Source organism: Zonotrichia leucophrys, chromosome 8 (genome assembly GCF_028769735.1).
Source record: "Zonotrichia leucophrys gambelii isolate GWCS_2022_RI chromosome 8, RI_Zleu_2.0, whole genome shotgun sequence".
NCBI lineage: Eukaryota > Metazoa > Chordata > Aves > Passeriformes > Passerellidae > Zonotrichia > Zonotrichia leucophrys.
The window spans coordinates 9,991,705-10,018,518 of NC_088178.1; the positions used below are offsets into that span (position 1 = coordinate 9,991,705).

Genomic DNA, 26,814 nt, shown 5'->3' on the forward strand with positions numbered 1-26,814 from the left:
GGCCCGGGCGGCGCTGCCGCGGCCGCTGCTCCGCGGCGCTTCCGGGGCGGAGCCGGGCCCGGCTGGGCGGCGGCGGCGGCTGGCGGGGCGGCCCCGCTGCGGGTAAACACCGGGTGAGCGCCGGGAGCCCCGCGGCCCCTCAGGTACCGCGGGCGGCGAGCGGGGCTGCGGGCGGGCGGGCGCCGCTGGCCGGGGCCTGCGCGATGTCGGGGCGGGGAGGGGTTGAGGGCTGCGTGTGGCGGCGGAGCCCGTGTCGGGTGCGATGAGAAGGCGGGGGAGAAGCGTACGGAGCCGCTTCTCTATGGCCCTGGCGGTTCCTGCAGCTCTTGGGCGGCAGTGCCGGCCTGCGCCGGCCGGAGCGGGGCCCGCGGCCTGCGGAGCCGCACCGGGGAGACCAGGCCGTGGCGCCGGACAGGGCTGGGATGTTCCTGCAGGGCTGGCCGAGGTGAGTTCTGCCTGACGGGCATGCTGGCCCCTTCGTGAAGGAATGCTGGAAACCAAAGTTCATCAAGGAGGAATGTTAGCGTTGGCAGTAGTTCTCCAAGGGCAAGCTGCCTGCGCCCTTAGGAGCAGGATCTCTGAGGGAAACAAAGGATGGAGAAACGGCAGGAGGTGGTGTGGCCTTGCTCTTAAAACAGTGCGGCCAAGGGGAGCTAATCCAAAGGGGTGACCCAAAACCTGAACGTGCTCCGTTAACTCCAAAATACCTATCACTTTCTGCACTCCTACGTGTGTTAATGAAGCAAGACGTGTACATGCTTTAAAGTCACTCAAACTGCACCTAAATACGAAGTGTCATCAACTGAAGCTCTGCCTTTTACCCTCCCTCACAAAACCAATATAAGTATAGGCTAAGAGGGGCGGAGGTCGGAGGAGACTCCACCTTGTATCGTGGGTCTGTCGGCGGGCTGTGCCTCTTTCCTCCCCCATAGGAATGCCTGTTGGATAAGGCTCGGACACCGAGTGCTCCTCTCAGGGAATTCAGAGAGCCAGCTGCTGTTTGCGATTGTGCTCTTAGTCGTGTCCCACTGTAACGTATTTTTTGTCGGTTTATCGCTCATATTTTTGTGTTCATGTGCTCCTGCAGACGGTGTGTTTATCACTGACAGCGTTTCTGTTGCTCAGCAAATGACAGTGTTTTGCACCTGAGGGTTGTTGAGCGTTTCCAGGCTGTGGTCTGGCCAGGAGAGTTTGTTGGACGCACCGGACTCACGGTGTGTCTGTCACGCTGTGTGTGCATCTGTGATTGTGGTGGTTCGTACTGAGAGTGACTGGAGCCACAGTGCTGTGGCTGAAGCACAGGGCTCTGTGCTTCCCTTTTTGTGCGGAATTGGCCATCCCTCAAAGCACAGCCACTCCCAGCCCCTCTGGCATCCGAGGAACGGCTGAAATGTCAAGGGCAGTTTTTCTGCCAAGTCTTCCTATTAATGTGACAGTAAAATTTGCTTTACTGTTAACACAGTGCCGTTGTGGTGAAGCGTGCTGGAGTTCTGCACCGTTTTATCATATTTAGCAATACTGAACTCTGTGCTACACCTGCTGATAACAAAGTCAGGGGTATTGATCCACTCATATAATACAGTTTAATTGTGCATATTATTGTCAGCATTTTCCTTGGGAAGAAATAGGGAAGTGAGTTTAAACCTTCTTAAGGGAGAACTGAGTTTTTTAAAAGCTCCACTTTTAGTTTTTTTCTTGTAAGATTGTTTCATTTTTTTGATACAGCATGTTACACCCTGACCTAAATACCTGAATTTCTTGTTGTATTCAGTGATACAGGATGCTGTTTCCTTTGGTGTTGTGTGCAGTGATGCTGACAGGGAGCTGTAAAGCTCAAGAAGATGAATGGATTGACCCCACGGATATGCTCAATTATGATGCAGCATCAGGAACAATGAGAAGACCTTATAAGGTAGAGAAAGAAAGGGTGTGTGTCTCTCTGTTGGAAGATTGCTTTTAAACTCTGACAGTAAATAATGATAGCATTATGGTGTTTTTAAGGGCTTATTATCTTGTATCTGAATCCATACACAGAAAAGTCTTTGTGTCCATGGTTAAAATTGCAAGAGAAAAAATAGTGTAATTAGCTCAGGATCTTTCCCTGGTGAGCTTCTGTTGCACTCAGATAAGTCACATCAAGCAGGCTTTTTGTATTTTCACAGGTGGTGCTTGATTTATGCAGGTTGTGGCACCACAGGTTACTGCTCTGAGAAGTACTGGGTTAAGCAACTCTTGCTAATTTCCCAAGTATAGTGTTAAATATCTTGAAAATCAGGTTCCTAACTGATAAAAGTTGGGGGAGTTAAACTTAATTATTGTATTTTATTTTAGTCCACCAGTTTCCCAGCAGCAGGAACCAGTTTCCCATTTCTTGTGTGGGACTATTTTGAATTTTAATGGTGTTTTGTAATGCTGGGCCTCAGTTTTCAGAAGGTCAGACTAGGGATTGAGTGCTGTACTTTTAATGAATCATTAACACTGAAGAGAAGATGAACTAGGAAAAAAATCCATTCTAACAAGATGAATTTTCTCTGTCTTGTATGAGGAGTGGATCCTGAATACCGTGATTACGTTGATTATTTTGTGCATGTGTGCACACATGGCCCTGTAAAGTGGAGGTGGTTATAAGGGCACCCTTGATTTTTGCCATTATTCAACTTTCAAGTTTGGTTTTGCAGTCTTGAGTAATACTGTTTAAACACTACAGAGCATAATTTTCTGAAGCTTAAAAGATGCAGAGTGTGTTATTGCTCTCCACAGCTTTCCCATCAACCTCCAACTTCTCCACGTCCACCTGATAGTCATTAACAACCTTAAGGCCCGGCAGCAAGCTTTGGAGCCCAACTGCTCCAGCTTTATATAAAAAATTAGTAGCTTTATTGTTGTCTCCCACAAAACTAGAACTACATCTTAATTACTACTTTGTGTTAGTCCATCTTCTCAGGATTTCTTTTGTGCTCTGCAGAGATTTTAGGTGGGCAGGCTGTGTGGGCTGCTCAAGCCCTCAGGAGCAAACTTTGTTTCAGCACGAGTTTGCTGGTTCAAGGCTGTTGTGCTTCCTCTTGGGGGCCTCCCTGGGTGTGCACACGTGGCTGGAAGCAGCCCTGCTGTGTCTGAGCAATGAGCAGAGGGCACAGGGAGCTCTGCAGTAGACAGAGGCAGGCAGCCAGAGTGGGGTTTGTGTTTGCCTGCAGTCTGGCTGCTGCTGTGGGAATTCACCTGCCTCAAAGCTGCCCCTTTGCCTGCTGAGTCAGTTTTCAGCCAGTGCCATTATCTAATCTGATGCACTCTGAGGGTCAGCAGCCCTCAAAGGAGGGGAAAGGGCAAGGGGGGGAGGACAGGCAAGACCTCACCTTTTTCGTTTAGATAAACTCAAAGCAATTGTCCATCTGGAGCTTAAAATAACAGCAGAGGGGTAACTGCAGTGTCACTGGGAGGGTACTAGCAGCAAAGATCTGTACTCAATTTTTAGCTTCTTTGCTCATTCTAAAGTGATGTGGCTGTAGAAGTGTAACAGGGCTTGTTGGTCAAATTCTTGAATTCTGAAAATATGGTTTTCTTCTGTAATTTTAGCCAAACTATCATGACTCTGAGGAAGAGGCTGTGGATACAGTCAGTACTGAAATCTCACGTTGTTCCAGGGTAGTAGAGTCCTTGCAACACAAGGTTTGTTCTTCAGAATATTTTCCCGTTTTATAGTGCTTATAAATATGCTTATGTATTTTAGTGCTTGTAGTTTTTTGCTTTCTGATGATGCTCTTCTGGACAGTACCAAACAGGTGCATTGCTGGCATAATTTATTCTTTATGGAAGGGGAACCTCTAGGCAGAGGAGAGACTGGAAGTGGTTTGAATTCATGTTCAAGTTGTTGTTCTGCCTACAAAGGTCTGTTTCCTGCCGTGTTTTGTAGTGTAACAAAGTCAATAGGAGCTAGGTGCTTCTGCCCAGTGTCAGCAGTTTGGAGGTGTGGTGCTGAGCACCCCGTGCTGCTCTCAGGCTGTCAGTCCTGTCAGATTTTAGGGGTGGTTGTGGGCACAGAGACCAGGGCCATGTGCAGAGCTGCAGCTCTCAGGTGCTGCTGTCAGAGCCCCTCCCAGGGTGTGGGGATGCCTGAGTGGCTCCTGGGGCCCTTCCTGCCCTCAGCCATTTGCATCCCCAATGGGATATGTGGCATTTTAATGTTGTTTTAGTTACTTCAATTTTTTGGTAGTTCCCTCTTTTTTTTCCTGTTGCAAACTTAAAATGTAAGGAGATCCAGATGTTTGCATTTGTTTCTAGATTTACTGAAGTCAGGATTTGAATATTACTAGCAGATGTGAAATCTCCAGTACTGGCCAGTTCTATGGAAAGCAGTGTGTTCAGTAACTGCATATGCTTTCTATCTGGCAGACTAACCAGGGAATCATTGCTAAACTAAAGAAATGTGCCCCTGCTAATCCTGAGCTAAATGTTGTTGGTATATTTGGGGTTTTTCTCTCCTGTGAAGAAGCTGGTTTGAGCAAAGTGAATAAAAGTATCTTTTGCACAATTGCAGATTGCAGAGTGTGAGAAGAGGAATGCCAAATCACAGGAGAGCCGCAGCTTTTATATTTTTAAGCGATTCTTGAATAAGATTTTAAATGAAGCTGGAAAACTTGGCCTTGTAAGTATTTGAACAGTCATTTAAAAACACTTAATTAAAATGAATTCATATTACTGCTTTATGTAGTTTTCACAGTTACCAAGCATTGAGTAATTATGCTGGTGTACTTTACATGCAATGAATGGACCTGGATGGCAAAGGAAAAATGACAGAAGTGTGTGCATCCTGTACTGCTGAGGAGACACAGTTGTTGTTTGATCTGTGGAGCATCCAAAGGAAGGGTTTGTGAATTCAGTGTATCTTAGCATCTGTTAGCTTAGCAGTCTGAGAGAGCTGAGGCTGTTCAGCCTGGGGAGGAGAAGGCTCTGGAGAGACCTTAGAGACCCTTTGAGTACCTGAAGGGGGGCCTGTAAGAGGGAACTTTACTCCTAGTGCTAGGACAAGGGGAATAGCTTTGAACTGAAAGAGAGGAGGTTTAGAATAGATACTGGGAAGAAATTAATTGTTCTGATGGTTGTGAGGCACTGGAAGAAGTTGTCCAGAGAAGTTTCAGCAATGTGGTCTAGTGGGAGGTGTCCCTGACCATGAGGGTTGGAACCAGATTATCTTTAAGGTCCCTTCCAACCCAAACCATCCTGTGATTCTAACCATCAAGGAATAGCAGCTTATTAGAGTTTCCATGTAAGAATCACCTTGTTACTTTCTTTATGCAGTGATTTCAGCTGGAATAGAGTGAATTTTCTTGCTGGTAGCTGGTGCAGGGCTGTGTTTTGGCTCAGAGTGAGGGCACTGTTGCTGACACTCTGGTGTTTCAGTGGTTGCTCACTGGTGCTGTCTCTAAGCCAAGGACTTGTCTGTGCCCATGGCAGCTGGGAGGTGCAGGAGGAGCTGTGAGGGAGCAAGGCTGGGACAGGGCCAGGGCAAAGCATGGCTGCTGTGCCCAGCATGGGCTGGGGGAGCTGCCTGGGAGGGGCTGGCAGCTGCTGGAGGCAGCAATTGCACTGTGCTGCACTTGTTCTTCTGGGGGTTATTTCCTTCTTTCTCTCTTTTCATGACTGGTAGTATTACTACCATCACATTTTATTTTGTTTGCTGTTCTTGCCTCAGCTCATGAGGTTTACCTTTTTGCTCATTCTCCTTCCCACCAGCAGGGATATTGGAGGGAGTGAGTGGCTGCATGATACTGTAGTTGTTGGCTGGGCACTTTATTATATTGTCTTTGGAGATTTTGTTTATTCAGAGGTAGAAGAATTTATTAATTAGCAAAATTATTCTTAAATAAGGAACATTACATTTAGCAGTGTAAAACTTCTTTAGTGTTTAATAGTTTCTATCTGTTTTATCCAGCTTTGACCGAGGCACACACATAGTGTATATGTAATTATTACTTGTTAATGAGCCCTGGTCCTGAAATCTTAGTAACAAGTGAGATAGTTTATTTTTCTAGGATTTGTTTCTTTAGAGTTGAAAGATTACAAACCAGTTGAATTGTGTTTTGTGTAGTTTAGATGAACAAAAAGGTTATAGAATCATAGTGTGCCCCCTGTCCCACGTTTTCATCCTGCAGCCTGCTTCAGAAGGGCACTGGTACAGAATGAGTATGATCAGTTTTGGCCTATGGATGCATTTGTATTTCCAAATCAGCAGCTTTTAACCCTTGTTTTGCTTTGCTTGGAATGCAGCCTGGGGAAGAAGTGGGCCATGCCCACTACGATGCTGAGATCATTCTAACCAGGCAGACGTATTTGGAGATCCTCAGGTTTGTCAGTGAGGAGGCCTGGCAGCCAGGAGCCCTGGATGAGGCACTCAATGATATCTTGGTCAATTTTAAGCACCACAACGAGGAAGCTTGGCGGTGGAGATTTGAAGACACCTTTGGAATTGATCTATATCATTTGTTCTGGGTAAGAGAATAAAGGTTGATTATTGCTTTTAATTGCTGTTTTCTTCAGTTTCTCTGTGCTAATCAATATTACCATCTTAACTCCACAGATAAAGCAATTCCTTCCATCATATTTCAAGTCAGTCTTTTTTTTTTTTTTTGTGGTTGCTGAAGGATGTATTTGCTTTAATAAGGAATTCAAGTTTTTTATTCCTGTGGTCATCTGTTCTCTGTTGTAGCTTTGGTTTGGGGCTTTTTTCCTGGTGCGCTTTTTCTTTTCTTGTCTTTTATATCTATGCAGCCAGACTCATTGTGCTCTAGCACTGTCTGACCTCGAGAACTGACACCTCATGCATTGTAGATCTTCCATGTTGGTCTCTTGTTCATCTAGCTGTTGAAGCTGTTGGCTTCTCCAAGAGTTGGAATATATACTGAGACAAGTATATGTTTAAACCCCTATAGGTCAGAGGCTTTTGCAAATTTTGTGGAAAAAATTGTATAGGGTTGGAGAGGAGAGAGGAGAGTTGGGAATTATAAAGTGCTAAGCTGAGGATCTCTAATAAAGATAACGCTTTCTGAATAAATCTTTACAATTCAGAATATGCCAGTGTTTGTGCTGACATAATCTTGCAAGTAGCCTGTCTAGATTTGAGGGGTCCCTGGAAGCCAGATGACAAAAGGAGGCTCAGTAACCTCTGAGAGGGGTCCTGGGGTGGAAAGACACTGTGGAGTCCTTTGAAGTCTTGCGGCCGGTACCCAAACTGTAACTTTGTGCAGGAGTTGGCAGCAGTTGTTCTGTGGTTCAGAGCAGGCACAAACTGCTCAAGCACTGGCTGACACCAATTTGATCATTTAGAAGTGTGCTTGCTAATGTAACAAATATCCTGAGAAATAACTGAATATCACAAGAAACAAATGAGCAGCTGCAATGTCAGGCTGTGGCAGGGATGAGTATTGGTACTGCCACAAAGCTGTCCTGCCTTGTGCTGCTCAGATGGGCTGTGGAAGCAAGGAAAAACTCAGCTATTCCGTGTAAATGGCATCAGTAAAAACAAAAGTTGGAAGTTTCTTCGTCTGTACTGTCAGAAGAGATGAAAGGTCCAAATATGGGTCATAATGTTTTCCTCTTTTCTTTTTCAGCTCCTCTTGTGCGTAGCGTGCATTGTGATTGTACTGGCTACAGAAGTGAGGACCTATGTGTCCCGCTTTGTTCAGCTGAAATATGTTTTATTTATGACTTTCCTCGTCAGCTTTGTATGGAATTGGTTTTACTTGTACACGGTAAGTTCTGGAATCGTAATGGCTTTTTGGCTTAGAACTGTACAGCTATGAGGGAGTTAAGGTTGTTTAGTTCCTTTGGTTAGTTTACATACAACTTTTAATTAAGTGCAAAATAAAAAAGGGATAAACATTTTTCTTTTGCATGTTGATAGGGGTGTTAGGTGTAAAGAACAAAAGAAACCCTGACAACTGTATTGTGCTGTAGAGGTGCACAAAATTCAGAGAGCACTAAACTCTGATGTCACTACATGGGCAAAGCAGATGTAACCTCTGACTGAAGCAGCTTGGTAGAAAAGTTATACAGAAATATATTCAGATTTTTTTTCTTAAGATTCCCTGGTAGAAACTTTCATGTGATAGACCAGATAAATGCCTCATTAATTAAGTGGCTGATGGTACAATCAGATCAGTTTTATAGAGGAGGAATGTAGGACACCAGATCAAAGCCCAGCCACAAAATCTGCCCTCGCATCTTGTCAATGAGGATTGAAGTGCAGTGTGTCAGAGCCAGGGACAGCAGTGCTGGAGAGTGGCATGGCTCTGGTGGGCTTGGAATGCCATGCAGGTGGCTTGGGTTGAGGCAGTGAACAATGTCAGTTTTACAACAGAGGATTTGACCAATTTTTCTCTTGATTATCAGTTGCAATCAGTAAGGCAAAACTATAATAAATACAGTTATTTCTTATGCGATTTATTTGAAAAAGAAAAGAGGAAGTTTTAACTAGTAATTCCACGGCAGCTGTGTCTCTGTTCCAGAAACATGTTAAGATGTCATCAGTTTACTTTTGCCTTGAACTTGTATCTTCCAACATTGGAGTCTGATCCTTTGACAATTCAGATTCCTTTTGGAGAATAACTTGGAGGTAGCCATTATCTCAGGGGTTTTGTCCATTCCTAGGAAGTTCTTAGAATTTAACTCCATTAAATTGTTTAGGTAGTAAACTTTTCTAAATACGTATTACATGGGGAATTGTCATTACAAGGGGACAATGTGGAAGTTCCCATTTATGTGGGAACTGTCCCCAGGCTGCAGAGAGCCAGCAGGGCTGCTGAGCAGCAGCACTCGGTGTGTGTCTCCCTGCAGCTGGCCTTCGCTCAGCACCAGGCAGAGATGGCCAAGATGGGGCAGTTTGACAAGGTCTGTGCCGAGAAGCTGGAGTGGTATGGAAGTCTCATGGGTAAGCTCTTCTCTTGGTACTTTGCAGTGGTTAATTTTACTAAATATCCATCCATAGTATCCCAGGATACTTGGATTTCTTCATGGGGAGTATGGGGAATTCTCCTCAATACATGATTTCATGGTTTTACCCTTTTCCCATCCCATAAGATTTTGTTTTCTAGGCCTGGGGAGGAGAGCTGATCACAGCACTGTACTTGGGGTATGTCATGGTGTTACTTCTTTTTCTTGTAACTTACCTGTTTCCCCAGTACATTCAGTGCCCTTTACTAAAGACAGGCAGGCGGAGTTCAGAGCAAGGATTTTTTTTCATGTATTACACCTGTGAGTGCAATGGATTTCAGGAATTGGATCTATAATTGTTTATTCAGGTGATACTATTTTACAGAGAAAGCTGGTTTTTTTTATTAGCTGTTATTTCTGTCCAGTGCCATAGCAGATAGATGAAGGGTAGCAGCTCTTAAAGGCTGCTTGTTATGGTCTTCCCTGTGTAATTTCTTGACTCTGTTGTTTTTGATTGCATGTCAATGATTTATGTGCTGTAAAACTACAGACTACAGAAACACTGATGTCATGAATCACTTGTTTATAATGTAAAGGTTCCCTTAAGAAGTAAGACTTCCTGCTTGTAACTAAAACAGACCCTTGAATCCAGCAAGCAAAAGGAGACAATTTCAGTCTCCCTGCAGACTGGCAGATGGGCAGTAACACAGAATGATGCTGTGTCAGTAGCTGTGGACAGTGTTCACAGTAAGTTCATAGTTTCCACAGATGAGACTTTTTTCCCTGAGGCTTCTGGGAACTGATCTCACCCAAAGAGCTTTCTTGATTATACATGGGGGAAAATTTCAGGTTCTTCTCTTTTTTTCCAGCCTTCCCTCCCCTTCCTGCATCCCCTTGACTGGATAAACTGTACTTCCAGCCAATCTCAGATGCGTAAAAATAAATCTGTTTTGGACCATGTCTAGAAGAGTTCTCTTCCGTCTGTAACTGAAGTGCTGCTTTCTGTATTGCTGCTGTGTCACAAAATATCTTTTTAAGAAGTAGTAACAATATGTGTCTGCTTTGATTTCAGAATGGCTTAGAAGCACATGGACGTTTCAGGATGATCCCTGTAAGAAGTATTATGAAATTCTGCTTGTAAATCCTGTGTATATGGTTCCACCATCAAAGGTATGTGCCAAGCCTGAGGGGACTGCCAAGGCCTAGGTTGGTGTTTGTGTGACAGCACTGGTTTTCTGCTTCTTTTCTAGGCCTTGGCAGTAACTTTCACCAACTTTGTAACTGAGCCTTTGAAGGACATAGGACAAGGTATTGGTGAATTCATCAAGGCACTTATGAAGGAGATACCATTAATTCTGCAGGTTCCAGTGCTCATTACCATGGCTCTGGGTGTCCTGGTTTGTATACATTCATCTTACATTTAGAAGCTCAGCTTTATTTTTTAAATATTAAATGTGTTTATATTTAAGTATTATCTATTATATTGCATATTTCTCATTTGTAAACTGAACAGATTTCTTAGCACAAAGAAATTACTTCTGCAAGGGAATTTTTTCTTGACAAAGGCTTCATACTACAGTTGGTCTAGGAATTAAAAGAGCTGAGTTTTGCGTTCAAACTGTATTCCTCTCCCACTCCCCAAAGTGGGATACAGTAGCATTAAATTGCTTCAGATCTTAGGCTCTGTGACAGTTTATTGCACCTTAGGTCCCATTTCTTCTTTGAGTCATTAATTGTGATGTGTGTGGCTGGCATTTAACACAAAGACATTGAGTTAGAGCCTTAAACATTAATGTAGCACTAACAATGAACTGCATCCAGCCTGGCAGTTCCTGCAGTGTGGTCAGACTGCAGAAAGCTTGAGCTGGAGCCATTCCCTTCACCTGACTTTTTCCTTAAGGGTCTTGCAGATATATGACAAGAAATCTGTGTGAAAACCATAGGCTGCAGATATTTGATGTTTTGCTCAGTTTTGGTTTTTCCCTCTCCCCCAGACTTTTTGCTATGGTGCAGGATCATCAGTGTCTGCATTAAGATACTTAAGGTCTTCTCAGAAGAAGAGTCTTCCCCTGCCTGCAGGTGGGCAGGAGCCCATGGCCTTTGGGCAGTACGATGGGAGGAGAGCAGATGAGTACTACCTGCAGCAGCAGCCCTACGTGCACAGAGGCCACCAGGACAGAGGGGACGCTGCCAGCAGGCCCCTGCTCCGGCTGAGAGCGGCCAGTGGCAGCAGGAGCCCGGACACGGCACGCAGCAGCGAGCAGCCGGACGCACTGCAGGTACCACAGGCACCTCCTGGGGCTCTGGGAGCTGCCAGGAAACTGAGCAGATTGCAGTGGCACCTGCTGAAACACAGTCAAACAACATCATGAAAGCCAGATCTGGGGGAGAGAGCAGCTAAGGAACTACACGTTCCCCTATGGAACAGTTTGATAAAGGTGTCTTGGATGTGTTTCTTCTGGAAAAATATCTTGCAGTAGCTAACTCTGGCAAGAAACTACTGAATTAAAATGCTTTATGTTAAAGACAACTTCAGCTTTGAGATCAATATGTGTGTGAGCTGGGCAATCATGATAACCCACAGAAGAAATGTGGAGGAAAGCAGCAGTGCTGACTTCCCTGGAAACTGCAGAAAATTCAAACCAGATTTATACTCTATATTGGGCTTATTTACATGTTCTGTTTCCCGAGGGGAAAAAAATCATCATGCTTTGGGTGAGCCCTGCCCCTTGAGCTGGGATGCCCTTGGAACAATAGATGCTGTCACTTTTGATTGCTTAATTAATAGGTTATTATTGATTTTTTTGCAGAACAGATTGTACACTGAATCTGAAGTTCATAGACTTGAAACTCTCAAAGCTGAAAACCTTACTGCAGAAGCTGCACTTGAGCAGCAAAAACAGGAGACAAGCAAAGTAGAGGGAGAGACTGGAGAAAACTGTGTCCCCAGTAAAAACCTGGAACAGAAGAGTTCTGCCACAGAACCGTGCGAAGAGAAGAAAGAGAACGTTTTACATGAGTCCGGGAAAGAGAATAAGGAAGACCCAGACTCTACTGTAAGTTTTGTCTGATCTTTACTTGTCATATACTTGCTAATTCTGCTCTCATTCTCAAGTGTAGAAGAGACAAGACTATCAAGGTGGGAATGTAAAATCTGGGAGAGGGTACTCTGTCTGGAGTCTGAAATAAAGGTGTTAATAAGATGATGCACCTCTAAGTGGCCAGAAAAACCCAGGCTTCTGGAGTGCTGCTGCTTGTTGGAAATCAGGTTTGTGTAATAAGTTTTGAGTAATTGCCATAATGCTAATCCCCAGCTCAGATGTCTCAGGTCTGTCTTTGGGTTTATGTTCTTTAAAAACATAAATAGTTTGCTTCTTGTCAGCTCAGTTTTAGGGCAGCTGATTTGCTCCTGGTGTAATGATGTGCAGAGAGTGAGCAGCTGATGTTGCAGCAGGTAGTTTGAGGCAGCTCAGAGCGGAACAGGGCCAGGAGAGGAGCTGCCCTGGGGATGGACATTGCAGTGCTTGTTCCCAGAGCTCCCCCAGCCAGCTCGTCCTTAGCCAGGGCCAGGGAGCAGCTGAGGTCAGGCACAGGCAGCAGCAGCAGCAGCAGCTGTGCTTTCTGTGGCTGGCACTGGAAGCTGGGGTGCTGCAGGCACTGCCCCACACCCATGGCAGGGGGTGCCCAGTGCCCACCCCCCCTGTGATTCCCTGGGGCATGGGCACCTTTCACACAAGCTGTAGAGCAGCATGAGCAGCTGTTTCTTGAAATAAGTACTTCTTGGAAACTTCTGCTGATTGCAGAACTGTTCTGAATTAATGTGGGAAACAGTTAGCTAAATATTACCAAAAAACCATAATGCTTGAAAAAACTATTTTTTATTAAACAGAATTAAAACTAGGGTTTAATTTTTTTATAGAAATTATTGTTTCTTCCAAACTGTGTTTCTGCAAAGAGACTAAATACTAAAGCTATTTATTCTCTTTTTTTAAATTATTTTTTTAAAAAAGTATAAAAGAAAACAGAACTTTTTTTCAGGAAGTACAAATCAGGGGAAAAAATCAAATTTTCTTTAAAAAGAACATAAAAATTTAAGTCTTTCACTAGATTGAGACAGTGGTAGAATCCACTAATGAGCAATGAGAGCATTGACAGAGAAAAAAAAGTCATAATAATTTTGACAGACTAGAAGCAAGTAAGAGGGAGACACAGTACCAGTACCTCAGACACTGCTCTGAAAGCAGCTGCCAAATGCACGAGCAGGGGCAGCTCTGTAAGTGCTGCTCACCAGTGAGATGCTGCTGCTGTTTCTGTGAAAAATCAGGAGAAAGGAGACAGAGCTACTGATTGCAGTCATCTAAAAAAGGCAAGTGTGCTTTTCCAGCAAACCAGAATGATCCCTAGGATGCTGCTGTACATACTGCTGGGCTCTTCAGCTGGAATTGGGTCCCTTTATGGCTGAGGGTAGCTGGACTCTCTGCTCATCCATTCTCTTGGCTTGTGAGCGCAAAATCAGGCTGAAAAAATCCTCATCTGGTACAGTGGGGCCTTTGGCAGCTCCTGGAGGAGCACATCTCTGATCATCCAGTCTGGAGCCCTACAGACAGACCAAGCAATACAAGCTGCATATTTACAGGAAGATATGGAGTAAGTGAACAATATTAAGTGAAAAAGCTACTAAAACCTTTTGCTGGCAGATTTAAAGCTCGTAGAGAGATTTAATTTATAAGTTTTGTTTCAAGTTAAACTTGCTAAATGAAATTATTGAGTCCAAGTGTAACTAAAATGGTTCCTCTGCCCCACTTGTCCCATGTGTCTAAAAGTGACCCCCCCCCTCAGTTCAGTTCTTTGACATATTGCAAAATGAGATTTCTTAGCATTAGTACAGGGTGTTTCTGGTCTCATACACCAGGAAGTATGGTTGTCTTCCTTTCCTTACACAGGGACTAAAAGATAGCTGCAGTGCTGTGAGCTTTGGGAAGGCACTCCTTGAAGGCCCCTTGCCTCTGCTCTGTACAGCTGGGTACAGTTTAGTGCCAAGCTTCCAGAGCAGGTGGCAAACCCTGCTGGGCTGGGCTGTGCTCCCCAGCGGGGGAGTGGTGTTCCCACAGGAACAGGCTGCTGCTGGAGGGCACTGTGGGCACAGGAGGAAAAGCACAGCTCTCAGTGGTGGCTGGACCTGTGACAGGCACCCTTGGCACAAAAAGGCTCAAAGGCAGCAACCCTTCTGTGCTCGTTTAAAGCAGTCCATACTGATCAGAGGAGATGAAATATTTTTCCAGTCCTAAAAGAGAATATTTCTAGATTCTTTGCTTGACTCACAGAAGGAAACAGACAAGCTTCTATAACAGAACATGGTTTTTTCAGCAGGCTGATGAGCACTGTCATGTAGACTCAATTCTCAGCCAGGCTGCCATACTTTACTGGCCTTTGGAGAACTCAGCATCTGAATCTCGTGGTTTTGGCTGCTTGTCAACCAATCAGACAAACCAGCAAGTCTTTTTAATTCTTTTTGGTCTAATTGGTATATGCACATGCTCTAATTGAAAATCAGTCACCTCACTGGTATATTACTATAAACTATCATTTAAACTTAATCTCACGGAAATGATGACCACTCTTACCACCAAAACCTGGATACTAAGTTCTTTCAGTTGATAAATTAGGATTGGTGGTGTATCAAGTGTCCTCCTTAGCAAGCCAGGTCTAAACACTTAAAACCATTTTACATACTCCTTGCAATAGCCTCACTTGTTTTTCTTCACGTTCTAAGTATTTCTTACTTTTAATAGTTACTATGGTACAAATACCAAAATTATACTTTCTAGACTGGATAATTAACAACACCCCAACCCTCACCTTCTGTTCTCTTATGTTCCTCCTTATCTGTCAGATCAATACATATCTTAAACCACAGTGGCTTCCTTACAGAATGCAGTAGAGGAGGCCCACTTGCAGTGCCCAGAGGCAGAAGCTGAGGAGGTTGCTAAGCCCTTACCTGGCATTTGATCAATATGTCAAAGAAGTCGTCATCCAGGTCGCCGTTGGCGCCGGCCCCGAGCTGGCCCAGCAGGGCGTGGCTGCGGTGCTGCTGCTGCCTCAGGCCGGGCAGCTGGCCCTGGCCCTGGCCCTGGCCCTGGCCCTGGCTCTGGCTCTGGCTCTGCCTCAGGCCCGGCAGGTGGCTCAGGCTGGCGCGCTGCTCGTCCAGGCGCCGGCTCTGCGAGCTCGCCAGCAGCTCCAGGAACTCGTCCGTGTGCGGGGACACCGCCGACGTGGAAAAGGCTGCCCGGGACACACAGAGTAATCAGAGTTAGCCTGGGAGTAAATCCATTGCTGTACTGAGTTGTCTGCAAATACATTTTGAAAATACTATTTGGCAAAAACTCGAGTCAAATATGGATTTTGCTTTTAAAAAATTACATTTTATCATCGTTTTAGGTGGAGTAGAGGATGTTGCCACTGAAGGAGCTGGGAGTCTGTTCTTCTCCTGGAAGCAGCACCTCTGATCATCCATCCTGTTACTCTGGAACCGACTCAGCAGATCAAAGAACCCTTCGTCTGCCATTGGCTCACGGCTGCTTTTCTGAAAAGGAGAAAATTTGGGGTATTTGACCTTAGAGTGCCTACAGCTGGGACAACTGCATCAGAGTTTCAGTCCAGTGATATGCTTGATATTTACATATCTGAAATTTATTAAATAAATTTTTTTTAGTCAACCTTTTCTATAGCCAGACATCTATCCAAGGAGGAGATGCTAACGCTAGGGCAGCATTTTGGAGAGTGAAATATATTAGAAATGTCTCATTCTCTGAAATGGAAAGAAACTGCGCTCTGATCATGGTAAAATGGGAGTTATTCCTCCTCAGCTATTAATCCAACAAAACCCCAAATGCCCATGAGAAGAAAAAGAAACAAGACCAGCAAAGAACAGTTGCCATTGTCTCCTCAGATCTATGACCAAATGCCTCAGTTCTTTTATTTTGAACTGACTTCTCAAGACTGTAATAACCTAAAAATATGTCCAAAATATCTCCCACTGTCTGGATCAGGAGAACAGATTTTGCTAAGTTTGGAGAAGTAGGGTCTAAAAGAGACTTAGAAATGAAATTTATTTGCAAGCTGAGGTCTAACTTCAAAAAAACCACCACAAATAAAATGTTTCAGTAGTAGGAAAATCTTAAAGCTGGCACCACCCCTGAGAGAGCTGTAGAATAACAGATTCTGCATCAGTTTAGAGCCAAAGTGTTTAAATCAAGTTAAACTGAACAGGACAGCTGCAGGAAGGTGTTTTCCACAATTCTGATCACACAAAGATGAGTAAAGGCCATGGGCTCACCACACGTACCCTCTGAGAGTTTGGAAGTCGATGATCAATGGAATTACTGGCATCCTGCAAAACTTTGGAGGTGGTGCCATTTTTGTACTTTTTGCCTTTTAGTCGATTTACAAAATGAAGTTTTGCTGAAGTTTTGGCAACCAGTGGTTTCTGTTTAACAAGAATCTCACTGTTCCAGTTTGGAACCTAAGAAAACAAGAGTCAGGAAATTAAGCCTTCTGATTTTACTTACCAGTACTGTTACCCCTTACTTGCTGCTGCTTTTCCTCCCCAAACTGAGGCAGCTTTACACTCTTTTGTTCTTGCAGCCACAAGGATGTACCCAGAGAGGCTCTTGAGTGCCAGTGCTGACTTCAGCTGTACTGACTACACATGCTTTGAGATTTCATTGATTAACATAACAGGCTTTGCCTTACCTGAAGAGACTGCAATTAGATATCCCAGTGAGGAGGGAAAAATAGCAATTTCAGTCTGCCACTGGAACCATTTATGCAGAGCTGCCAGCCCAGTATTGAAAGGCAGAATGTAGAAGAAATCTCTCATAGACTGACACAAGGATTTTAATTGGGAACTCCCATTGCCAAAAGATTTCTAAGGTTAGGGAGGGAAGTTGTTTTGCCTGTGACTCAGCTGTAACATTTCTGAAATAGCATCCTTACTCCAGATGGAGGCTGAAGCTTCTGATGGTTTGCAAGTTGGTTGAAATCTCAAAGTGAAAAACAGAGCATGTATTTTAAGTCCCTGTAAAATGACTGTAACCAAAGAAAAAGTGTTCAGAAGAGCTAAGCTAAAGCTCAGGAATTTTATTCTGAATTACTTTCATGCTGCAACCTCAACCCATCTCTATAAAGAGATGAAAATTCCTTTGATGCTCATTACATCACTCATGCAGGGAATAAAGCAGGCTTCCCACAAGCCACTACAGCCATCACCTGTCACATGCTGTTACCTACATAACAGAAGTATTTTTGGTTAGTATTGTTAGACGTGGTGTTATGGAGCTCCTGTGATCAACTAAATTAAAAAGGGAGGCAAAAGGCACATCAGCACACCCTCAGAAAGGTTTCACTGCAATATCAGAACAGAAAGAAGCAAAGTGCCAACCTTTTCTGGTGTTAATTTCATAAGTTCCATGTTCTCCATGCTGTAACGGCGTCCTCTTGGTCTGCCACCTTCAAGAGACAAATTCATCTTTTTATTATTAAAATTTATGGTGTCACTTGACAAGCTGTGGCTGTACTCCTCTAAGGTCCAAGGTCCAAGCCACAGACACAATTAGAACACACAAAGAAACTAAGCAGTACCCTGGGATTCACAATATAAATCCTCCAGAAAAGGAGGTGCTGAAGGGGTCCAATACCTCAAGAACCTTTTTCAGCTGCTGGGGAGAAAACCAAGCAAACTTCCATAGTCAACCCCAACTCATTAAAGAACTCAAATGAGATTCTTTTTTAAGTTCTCTGTTGGAAAACTACTTCAGAAAGAGGCACATACCATTCAAACTGTGTTCCACTGCGTGGCTTTCTGCCATCATGGAGTTGTTTGTGCTGTAGCTTAATCCAAGAACCATTTGAAGATCTGAGAGATTAAGTCTGGCAGTGAGTTCTCCACTTCTGTCTCCTACCTTCAAGCAAATAAAATAAGCAGTTGTATTACCTTAACAAATACTCACATGTGTAACTGTAAAGCAATCCTTGTCCCATGACTTCTGAGAGAAAAAGGCTGAAAAGGTTTTCCTGCTTGAAGACTGAGAACATCTTTTTAAAGAAGTAACAACTAACAGGTAACATAGAAAAGCCTAAAATAATTTCTGCTTGGCCACTAACTTGGGAGTCCATGACACCATTGTGAGTGGTGACACTAGGACAAAGGAGCTGACTGGCTGAAATAACCTGGAATCAGCTGTCTCTAGAATGACTGAAAATGCATTCCATCACTCAAACTCACACCTCCATAAAACCTCTGGGAGCAAGAGCAAAAACCAACAGCCAGCACAGTGGGAGTATGGAAATCATACCTCTCTTGAAATCTCCAGGTGCCTTTCTGCGAAATGGATGGCTTGGTCATGATTTCCCAGAGCAGTGTAAGCATTCCCTAAACTCCAGCATGCTCTTCCTTCCCCAATTCTGAAAACAACACACATTTGCAATTACACCTCTACCTGAACACCAGAGGTCAGGTTTTCACAGTACTGCCAAAGTAATTTGCTGGGCTAAAAAAATTGAGGCAATCATCAGAGACCATGCTACCCCCAACATATTAAATATTGTATTTAAGGAGTGTGATCTGGTTATAAATAAATATGAACAAATTTAATATTTTTATTAATTTTTAAGCTCACAGCAAACAAGTTAGTTTTGTAAGCATGGGACATTGTATAACCTACTTTGCTCCTCCTCAGTTTGCATGACTTATTAGTCCTCTGTATTCTTAGTGACTTAAGAACAGGTACATTTAAATGTTGCAAAAAAGTATGGTTGCACCCAACACTATAAAAAACCCTCAGAAATCAGTACTGTAATATAAACATTACTTGCTGCTGTGTTACTCTCTTTCCCCCATCCCTTCCTGGATTATTACCTTGTGGACAAGTAGAACACAGATTCTTATGAACGTAGGGTGAATTATTATAATGAACTCATGAAAGAAAGATCTGCTTTTCCCTAATTTACACAGACTTGCTGACAGGAGATGATGTAGAAAGAGTCATTCATCAATTTGTCTTTCATCTCAGACTCATTAGCTGCAATACCATTATGAGTAATTTTGGTTTTCCACATGAAAACCAAAGCCCAGCACTGGGGGAATGCACACGAATGCAGCTGTCACATGGGGAACAATGCCAGTGGAGCTGAAGGTAACAGGATTTGCTCTGAGTGTCACACACACATGAAACAATCTCTTAGGGCTTACTTGTCATGTAGCTCCTGAGCAATCACAAGGTGTTTGAGGTGATAATCAATGGCTCTCTCATAGTCCTGCAGCAGAGTGTAGGTGTTCCCCAGGCTGTAGCAGGCCTGTGCTTCCACAGCTCTGTCCTTCAGCTGCCGAGCCAGCTGCAGCGTCCTCCTGCAGGAGAGGGTCAGGAACCACCACAAGGAAAAGCTTTCAGAAGTGCACTTGCACAAATGAAAATCTGTTACACAACTTCAGCAAATTGGGGCAGCAGGCAGCAAATTATTGGCTATTAAATTACTATCTTGTAAACCCTTACAATCTCACACTTGTAAAGTCCTCCCTCCACTGCAACCTACTTCATTAGAGAGCAGGCTGATTCCTCAAACAGCATCATTTAATTTACTGCTCCATTAATAATTTGTAGGAGTTTCCCTGAGGTTGCACTGTTTAATAGCAGTGTTACAATACCTACTTTCCTACTTCCCATCAGAATGGGCAGGACAGGCCTGCACTCACCAAGCCAGCTGAGCTGTGCTGGGCAAGAAGAATTTGAGGGCTCAGAGGGATCTGCTCAGTACTGGGGCTTTTCTCCCTAAGAAATGCTGTGCTCTGGAATCCCAGTCAGATGCTAATAACACCTATACTGTATCTTTGCCAAGCTTTTACTTTCCCAGGTACAGCAGTAACTGCTTAGTGGTGCAGAGATGAAGACAAGTCTGGCTTGAAAATACAGACTAAAGATGTAAATTGATCTCAGCTGGTGAGCACACCTGAGGGAGCCACCCATCTCAGGGCAGGAAAGCTGCTCACACCATTCCAGCACTCACTAAGAGCTCAGACAGTAATGCCTGCCTCTGGAATAATGGCAATAAATGCCTAGCAGTGAAAGATGTCTGTCTACAGCACTGCAAAGAAACTCTTTAAAGTAGCAAAAGAGTTAAAAATATAAAAGGCGTTAATGCTGCCCCTCCCTTAAGAGAACCAGAACAGTTAAACAACAAAGGAAAAATTTCTTTGCTAAACAAATGGAAATTTTTCTAAAGTATGTGTTGAAGCAATGGCTGTTCCACAGTGAGCTACAGTATCAGGCACGACAGAAGTAAACTGTACAAGAGATATAAATTGTGTTTGTCAGCAGTCACTCACCTGTAGTATTCAGCAGCAGTTTCAAATTCCCCCAGGAATATGTAGGCATTTCCAAGGTTGCTGTATGCTCTTCTTTCTGCTGATCTATCACCAAATTCTTTTGCAATGAGGAGACGCTTAAAAATGTGAAATAACTGCGTTAGTTACTCCACTTTATACTTTGTAACGTACACTTGCATGCAGAAATGCAAGAAAAAATTGCATTCTTGAGGTCAACAACAATGCTATGATAATATAAGAACAGCCAAACGTGAAGTTTATGTCATTAAGATTTAAAACCTGCATTAAAAAGCTTGCAACAAGATCCAGCACACAACACATGTACTAAAGGTCAGGAGCAACCTGATATTCTGCTAGAACAGAATTCATTACTAGCACATCACTGTACCTGTTCATGGGCTAAAACTGCACTCCTGAAGTTGCCCAGAAGATAGTGTGTGTTTCCCAGATTTCCAAAGGCACGTCCTTGTGCTGCTCTGTCACCCAGCTCTGTTACTATTGACAGGTTTTCCCTGTTTTGAGGGAGAGTGAGAAGGAGAATAGTGACTTTTAAATTGTATTGGGTTTTTTCTCACAGTCATTTAAATACTAATTCTAAAAATTCTTATATAAAGGAAAAGGCAGAGATATTCTACTTTGGCCTATTTTAATAGCCTTTAAATAACCATGAATCTTAGTAAGAAACACTTTCAGTGAGCTACCAAACTCCACTGCATTCTAACTCAAGCCAGTGTGCTCTCCTCTAGTTACACAGGTGTGACAAGGTCCTGTTGTCTCAGCCTGGTTTGAAGAGTTCTGCTGGTTGCTAACTAAGGGTTGTCAGGTACAGTACAAGTGAGGGCAGGATAAAAACCAGTGCATGTCTTGTTGAAAACACCAAAGTGACAGGTACCTCAGTTCTGCAGAGAAGCATTCCATAGCTCATGGCCCTGCAGGTCCCCCACATCAGAACTACATGATCACATCCTCCCAGCCCCCAACACTTAAATCTACTACTTACTCATAATACTTTGCAGCTTTCTGTAAAGCATTTTTCACATCCTCTGGAAGTTCCCCTGGATCATGGGTCCCAGCATTAGCTACATTTTTCCCTTTAGAGTGATACACATTTCCCAGATTATACAGTGCTCTTGCTTCTCCAACCTGAACCAGAAGTAAAAGAAGGCATTAAAATTTCATGCTTCAAAGTTTTCTGTCACAACAACTATTTGTACAATCCACAGATGGGAAAAAACTTCCTTAACTACTTGTCAATAACCACTCTGCTCATTCTGAACATATTATCACCTACCCAGTCATAGCCCCCAATCCAATTGTTTTGCATACTACTTCTTTTTGAAGAGCAAGACACATTCTTGAGGTCAATTACCATTAAAAACTAAATTTAAAACAAACAAAACCACCACAAAATAGGGTAATATTTAACCTGGACCTATAGTCTTCCAGGTACAAACAACTGTATTCCAACTAATAGATTCGTGCTGCCTAGAGATAAAAATCGAATATTCACTATTTCCCTCTGAAAGGTGCACATTCCTTACCAGTACCACTGGGTTCAGGAATGTGTGTTTTTTACATTTTACACTTTACATCCAAATTCCTGCACAATTCTTACCTTATCATTAAGTTCTCTGGAAATATCCAGATGTCTCTGACAGCAAACGATAGCTTCTTCAAAATTCCCAAGTACCTTTAAGGTGTTGCCCAGGTTCCCACTGGCTTTAGCTTCTCCCAGTTGATCTCCAATCGTCCTAAAATAGCAGCAATTAAGTACCAGAAAACAGTGGATCATTTAAACCAATGTATGGGAGAGAATGACATGAATTTGTGAAGAGACCACAACTATGTAAATGTAAATGTGTTCAGTTCATTTTATAGCTGAAATGCACTCAAACATTGTTCAGTCTGTGGTTACAGACATCTTCTGTCAGTGCTGTTTAGCCAGCTCCTGGTATTGCTCAACATTTATTTCTTAAATTCACATCTTTTAAGAAGAGAATAGAGAGAAAATTCTTAAAGATGATTTAGAAAGACAGTCCCAACATTAGAGAGGTTTAACTGCATTTGTGTTTTACTTGACCATCTCCTTTTAAGTAAAAATCTCCTTTAACTTAACAAGACACTTAACTGTAAGGTTTAAGACTTACAGTCTCCTCCGTAGCTCGAGGCACTACTTCATTCTACATTTTAAATGAGACTAAGGCAAGAGACTGCCACTGAAACACTCAGACTGTCATACCTGGGCAACAACACAACAAAACAAATGCCCCAGGATCACAGCACAGGAGCAAGGTAAGGCAGGAGGAAGAATAGATTTATGCCAATTTGAGGTTAAGTACATTATATGCCTGTGCCTTTTACTGGACCTGTACAAATCAGTAAAAGTCAGATACATAAAACAGCGGATGAAAGGTATAGGGTTTTAGATTTCACAGTATTACATGATGAGTTTTACACAGATAAACATTAGGGAGTTCTGTCTAGTAAACAAGAGAGCAGCTCAACAATATGGAGAACTAGAAGCACTGAGTTTTAGAAACATGAAAGGGTAAAGAAAGGGTGGATTTAAAGCAGCCATTTAATTATCCAGAAACCTGGTGAGGCCTCAGTCAGTTCTGGGATTATGGTGCTAGACCAAGTATTAGCTGCCAGGTTAGAGGGCACCCAAGTGACCTGCCAGGCCCCCAGCCCTGTGCCACACCACGTCCACTCATCAGCCAGTATTAGTGCAGGGTTTGGCAGGACAGTGAGCAGGCAGCTGCTCGTGTCTCCCACAGTGGGATGGCATGGACAACAATTACCTTGCAAGAGTTAAATCGTGGTGATGATATTCCAAGGCCTTTGCATATTCCTGCAGGTAGAAATAGGCATTGCCCAGCTGGCTGTAAATGGCACTCAGGGTTCGCAAATCTTCAGTGCCAACCTGCACAGCAGCTTCAAAGAAAGAGACGCCGGCCCGGCAATCTCCGGCCTTGCACAGGCGCTCGCCCTCCAGAGCCAGCTCCAGGCAGGACGCCTCCATCCTGCACGGGGACAAAAGGCCAGCAGTCACTCCGAGGGGCACACTCTGTGCAGCACCCGAGCTCTGGACATGGCATTATTCTATCAGATGGCCTCTGTTTGTTTAGGAGAGGCAATCAGCTGCACACCACAACCAATGAGCTTTGCTTTAGAGTATTAGAGAAACCAAGGCTGAAATGGAAATTATGGTGAGGAGCAAAATAACATTTGAACAAACAGCTACAATTTCTTATTTTTTCAGTCTCAGAGAGGAAACCAAACACTGCTTTGTCCATAGGCAGCACTCGAAGGGTTCAAAAACTCTTTTCACCATCTAGATAATTTCAGAAAAGTTACCTAGAAATCAAGCTATTACTGACAAATACTGATTCTGACAAATGGAAGCACTTCAGATTTTTAGGGTGATGCCACAGTAACCTGCAAAATGATTCACAGGAAAAAATCAAATTAGAATATTCTGTGTATCAAAGACTGACTAATTTTCTGCAAGTTGTTGCCTCTGTAATTTGATACTCCTTGGCACCCAGTTTCTTATACTACCACTGCTGCAAAAATTCTCAGTGTAAGAAAAAATATCTAGATTCAATTAATGACAAAATGTATGTAAATTCAAGTTACTTCACTGATACACCATTATTCCAGAACCCACTGGAATAGTTTTTAATGTTATGAACAAGTAATTGTGCAATTATACAGGTACAAAATACAGCAATCATGAATGAATTTGTAGAATAATACATTTTGAACATGAACAAAGAAGCTGATAGAAAACCACAGTGGCATTTACGTGCCTCTTTGCCCCAGAGAGCTCAGGAGTACAAAACATAACGTTTCAGTAAGTGTTAACAATTTTAGCCAAACATTTCCTACTTTCTGCTTCTGAGATGCGAGGGAGGCAGGGGAGAGGAAGATGAGAAAGACAACAGCTCCAGGTCCCAATCTTGAAGCACTATGGTTCTCCAGCTTTTCCAGGATACATGCATTTTAAAAAGCTTGCAAAAATGTCAGCATTTTACTTTTTAAAGATTTTTTTTCAAAATGAAAACCCAGTAAGAGACATTCTGTAATGCTAATGTTGCCAAAGAGTGGACAATCAAATGCTGGCTTTTGCAGAAGTTATTTTAGTGGAAACACCAGACGAAACCTCTTTTAACTTGACATAGTGATGAAGTTTTTAACATACCTACAATACATTTCTTTATTTTCTTAAACTAGAAAAAAAACTGATTATACAAACTTTTACTCAAATCTGAACAGGAAGGAAATATTTTTGAAAAATCTAATGACTTGCAAAGAGCTAGAAGAGTTGGGATCACAAGTACAATACAAACACAAAACACACACTACCATACCTGCTGGTCTTTGAGGTGCCACAACTTAAGCACAGCGAGATGACTGACATGGTCACCTTTCACAACAAAAAGCACTCTCTGGTTGGTAGCTGCTAAAGATGCTGACAGCAAAAGATAACTCCAGCATGAAGCTCTTGCCAAGCCCAACTTTCCAGGCTGGAGATCCATAACACATGCAGGATTTTTAGGTTTGCAAACTCTCCTCAGAGAAGTTCGAGCATTCCTGTGAGCTACAACACACCACCTGGCTCTCATGACATTGTGCATGTGCGGAATGTAAGACAGAAGAAGGCAGAAATGATTAAGTACAATTAAGTACAAGGCAGAAATGATGACACCATCAGCAACTGAAGGTTTAAGACTTAAAACACTTCATTGGGTAATCTTAATCCTATCCAAAGAGGTTCTCTCCGGGCACCTCATGTTAACTGCCATGTCCAATTAGAGTGACAGCTGGAAAATGTGCTGCTTCTCAGTGCAGACTGGGACCACTACACAGCCACACTCCTTGGATTTTTGCCTGAATGGCTAAAAAGAGCAGAACTTCCAGCAAAATGTGTGTGTGACATAACAATGAAATTACTACACTGGACTCTGCTTCTGTAAGTGAATTTATTCTATTTAAAAAAAAAAAAATTAACTGTGGGACATCAGCCACATAATCTGTGAAGAAAAAGCAGGTAAAATGTACAAGGGCAATATCAGAGTGCTGCAGTGTGGCAGCCCCCCTTGAGGGACTGCATTCATCTGATTTCACACTACACCTAAAAATGCCAAATGCCAAGACAGCATTACCATTTCATCAAGGAATCTGAAATACAATCATTTGACTTTACAACCCTAGATTTAGTATAACTTATAAAAATGAAAGATGTGGGATCTTTCATACAGAACACAACTAAGAAGCAAATGGCTTAATACTCAGACTGATGAAAATCAGCTGTTACTACAGTGTTTAAATTCAACCAGAACTACAGGAAGTAAATGAAAATGAGAATTAATAATTGCTTGAGTAAAAAAAGAACGCAAAAGTTACACAACTCTTGAGAGGCTGTGTAAACAGGTTGCTAGAATCTGTACAGCAAATTAAAACTTTAATTCCATCTGGATCCAGTCCTTGTGACCTACCATTTCAAAATCTAAATAAGCTACACCAAAATAGAACAGAGAAAATTAAAAATTTATTTCCACAGTTGCCTGCACTCAATATTTTATTCAGGTTATATAAGAGCTATGAAATCACTCAGTTATTTTAAAAGTTTCTGAGGCTTTTCTATTGAGTACCAAAACTGGATTCAGAAGAGGTTTGGTTTTGGTTTGTATTTGCTTTTTTCCCCTCTCTGCTACTTAAAGGACTCTTATGCAAATTAACACTTTTTTTTTGGTTTGGTGGGTTTCTTTAGGATTTACGTAGGTGTTCTCCAGCTGTCACTGCTAATGGTTAAACAGCACTTTGGCAGACTAGACAGGGCCAGCTTATCAATGTTTTAGGAAGTCATTAAATAGTTATAAGGAGAATATGACATTACTTTCTCTGTTCCCTGGGCTGAATGGAATTATTTACTCAACACCCAGTGGCCCAACAAGAGATACATTGAATCTGCAGAGAGGAGAACAGAACAAGCCCCATTCATGTGTGCACTTTAAGGCAATTCTGTTCCTGCTGAACAGGACAGGGTTCTCTCAGACATTACTTGAAAATGCTCACACAGGGCTTCATTTTGCTATGCTGTCTATAACTGCCTGGCATCTCCTGAATAATTTCTCATTTGTAAAACTACCTCATCCTTATCTGCCCCTCAAAGCTTTTCCTCCTGCCTGGCTCCCCAGTATTTTTATTTTTCTTCTTCCCACCCCTACCTCCTTCTTCTCTGACTTTTTCACATTCTATTTTAAACCTTTATTATTTCTATGAATATAAACCCTAAGCAAACTGCCTCCTTGTTTTTGTCTCCCTCCCTTCAGCTGTTCTCATCTCACAATAAGAACAAGAAAAGGGGTAAGAATTAAGTCAGTGGAAGAAGGCAGTAACACTCCCTGATTACAAGAATCTCTAAACACAATTTAGTTTTACTCAGTTCAATTCCTACTAAGAGGGCTTTTTGCTTTTGAGGGGGAACACAGCTGTTATCAATT

At 42.8% G+C, this 26,814-nt stretch overlaps 2 protein-coding genes across 8 annotated transcripts in view; one reads left to right on the plus strand and one right to left on the minus strand.

Annotated features, from left to right (window-relative positions):
• On the plus strand, window positions 1–15,641 carry CLCC1 (chloride channel CLIC like 1). 4 transcript variants are annotated; one of them, XM_064720507.1, is made up of 12 exons: window positions 1–143; window positions 1,772–1,927; window positions 3,574–3,666; window positions 4,535–4,642; window positions 6,265–6,486; window positions 7,605–7,745; window positions 8,830–8,923; window positions 9,998–10,095; window positions 10,176–10,322; window positions 10,920–11,204; window positions 11,736–11,981; window positions 15,364–15,641. In XM_064720507.1, exons 2-12 carry the CDS (start codon window positions 1,781–1,783, stop codon window positions 15,370–15,372), a joined length of 1,590 nt encoding a protein of 529 aa, XP_064576577.1. In that variant the 5' UTR covers window positions 1–143; window positions 1,772–1,780; the 3' UTR covers window positions 15,373–15,641. The 4 variants fall into 4 exon arrangements, with proteins under 4 accessions (XP_064576577.1, XP_064576581.1, XP_064576578.1 ...); XM_064720511.1 differs by having other exon boundaries at window positions 1,772–1,912; XM_064720508.1 differs by lacking the exon at window positions 1–143 and adding an exon at window positions 279–445.
• Window positions 12,785–26,814, minus strand: part of GPSM2 (G protein signaling modulator 2) — a 26,207-nt gene continuing 12,177 nt past the window's right edge. For 2 of the 4 annotated variants that reach the window (XM_064720503.1, XM_064720504.1), the window contains 13 exons: window positions 23,107–23,328; window positions 21,921–22,056; window positions 21,306–21,448; window positions 20,694–20,817; window positions 20,306–20,421; window positions 19,175–19,330; window positions 18,279–18,387; window positions 17,756–17,885; window positions 17,366–17,433; window positions 16,271–16,447; window positions 15,346–15,508; window positions 14,924–15,207; window positions 12,785–13,522 (listed from right to left, as the gene is read on the minus strand). In XM_064720503.1, the coding sequence (XP_064576573.1) occupies window positions 13,358–13,522; window positions 14,924–15,207; window positions 15,346–15,508; window positions 16,271–16,447; window positions 17,366–17,433; window positions 17,756–17,885; window positions 18,279–18,387; window positions 19,175–19,330; window positions 20,306–20,421; window positions 20,694–20,817; window positions 21,306–21,448; window positions 21,921–22,056; window positions 23,107–23,328 (1,993 nt within the window). In that variant the 3' untranslated portion in view covers window positions 12,785–13,357. Of the gene's footprint in view, window positions 13,523–14,923; window positions 15,208–15,345; window positions 15,509–16,270; window positions 16,448–17,365; window positions 17,434–17,755; window positions 17,886–18,278; window positions 18,388–19,174; window positions 19,331–20,305; window positions 20,422–20,693; window positions 20,818–21,305; window positions 21,449–21,920; window positions 22,057–23,106; window positions 23,329–24,678; window positions 24,842–26,814 lie in introns of those variants that run through there. The other 2 variants (XM_064720505.1, XM_064720506.1) reach the window with 2 other exon arrangements.

Coding starts and splice junctions, on each gene's coding strand:
- CLCC1 (XM_064720507.1), top strand. CDS start 1,781: ATGCTGTTTCCTTTGGTGTTGTGTGCAGTGATGCTGACAGGGAGCTGT. Junction 4,643..6,264: donor AAGCTGGAAAACTTGGCCTT/GTAAGTATTTGA, acceptor CTTGGAATGCAG/CCTGGGGAAGAAGTGGGCCA. Junction 8,924..9,997: donor GTGGTATGGAAGTCTCATGG/GTAAGCTCTTCT, acceptor CTTTGATTTCAG/AATGGCTTAGAAGCACATGG.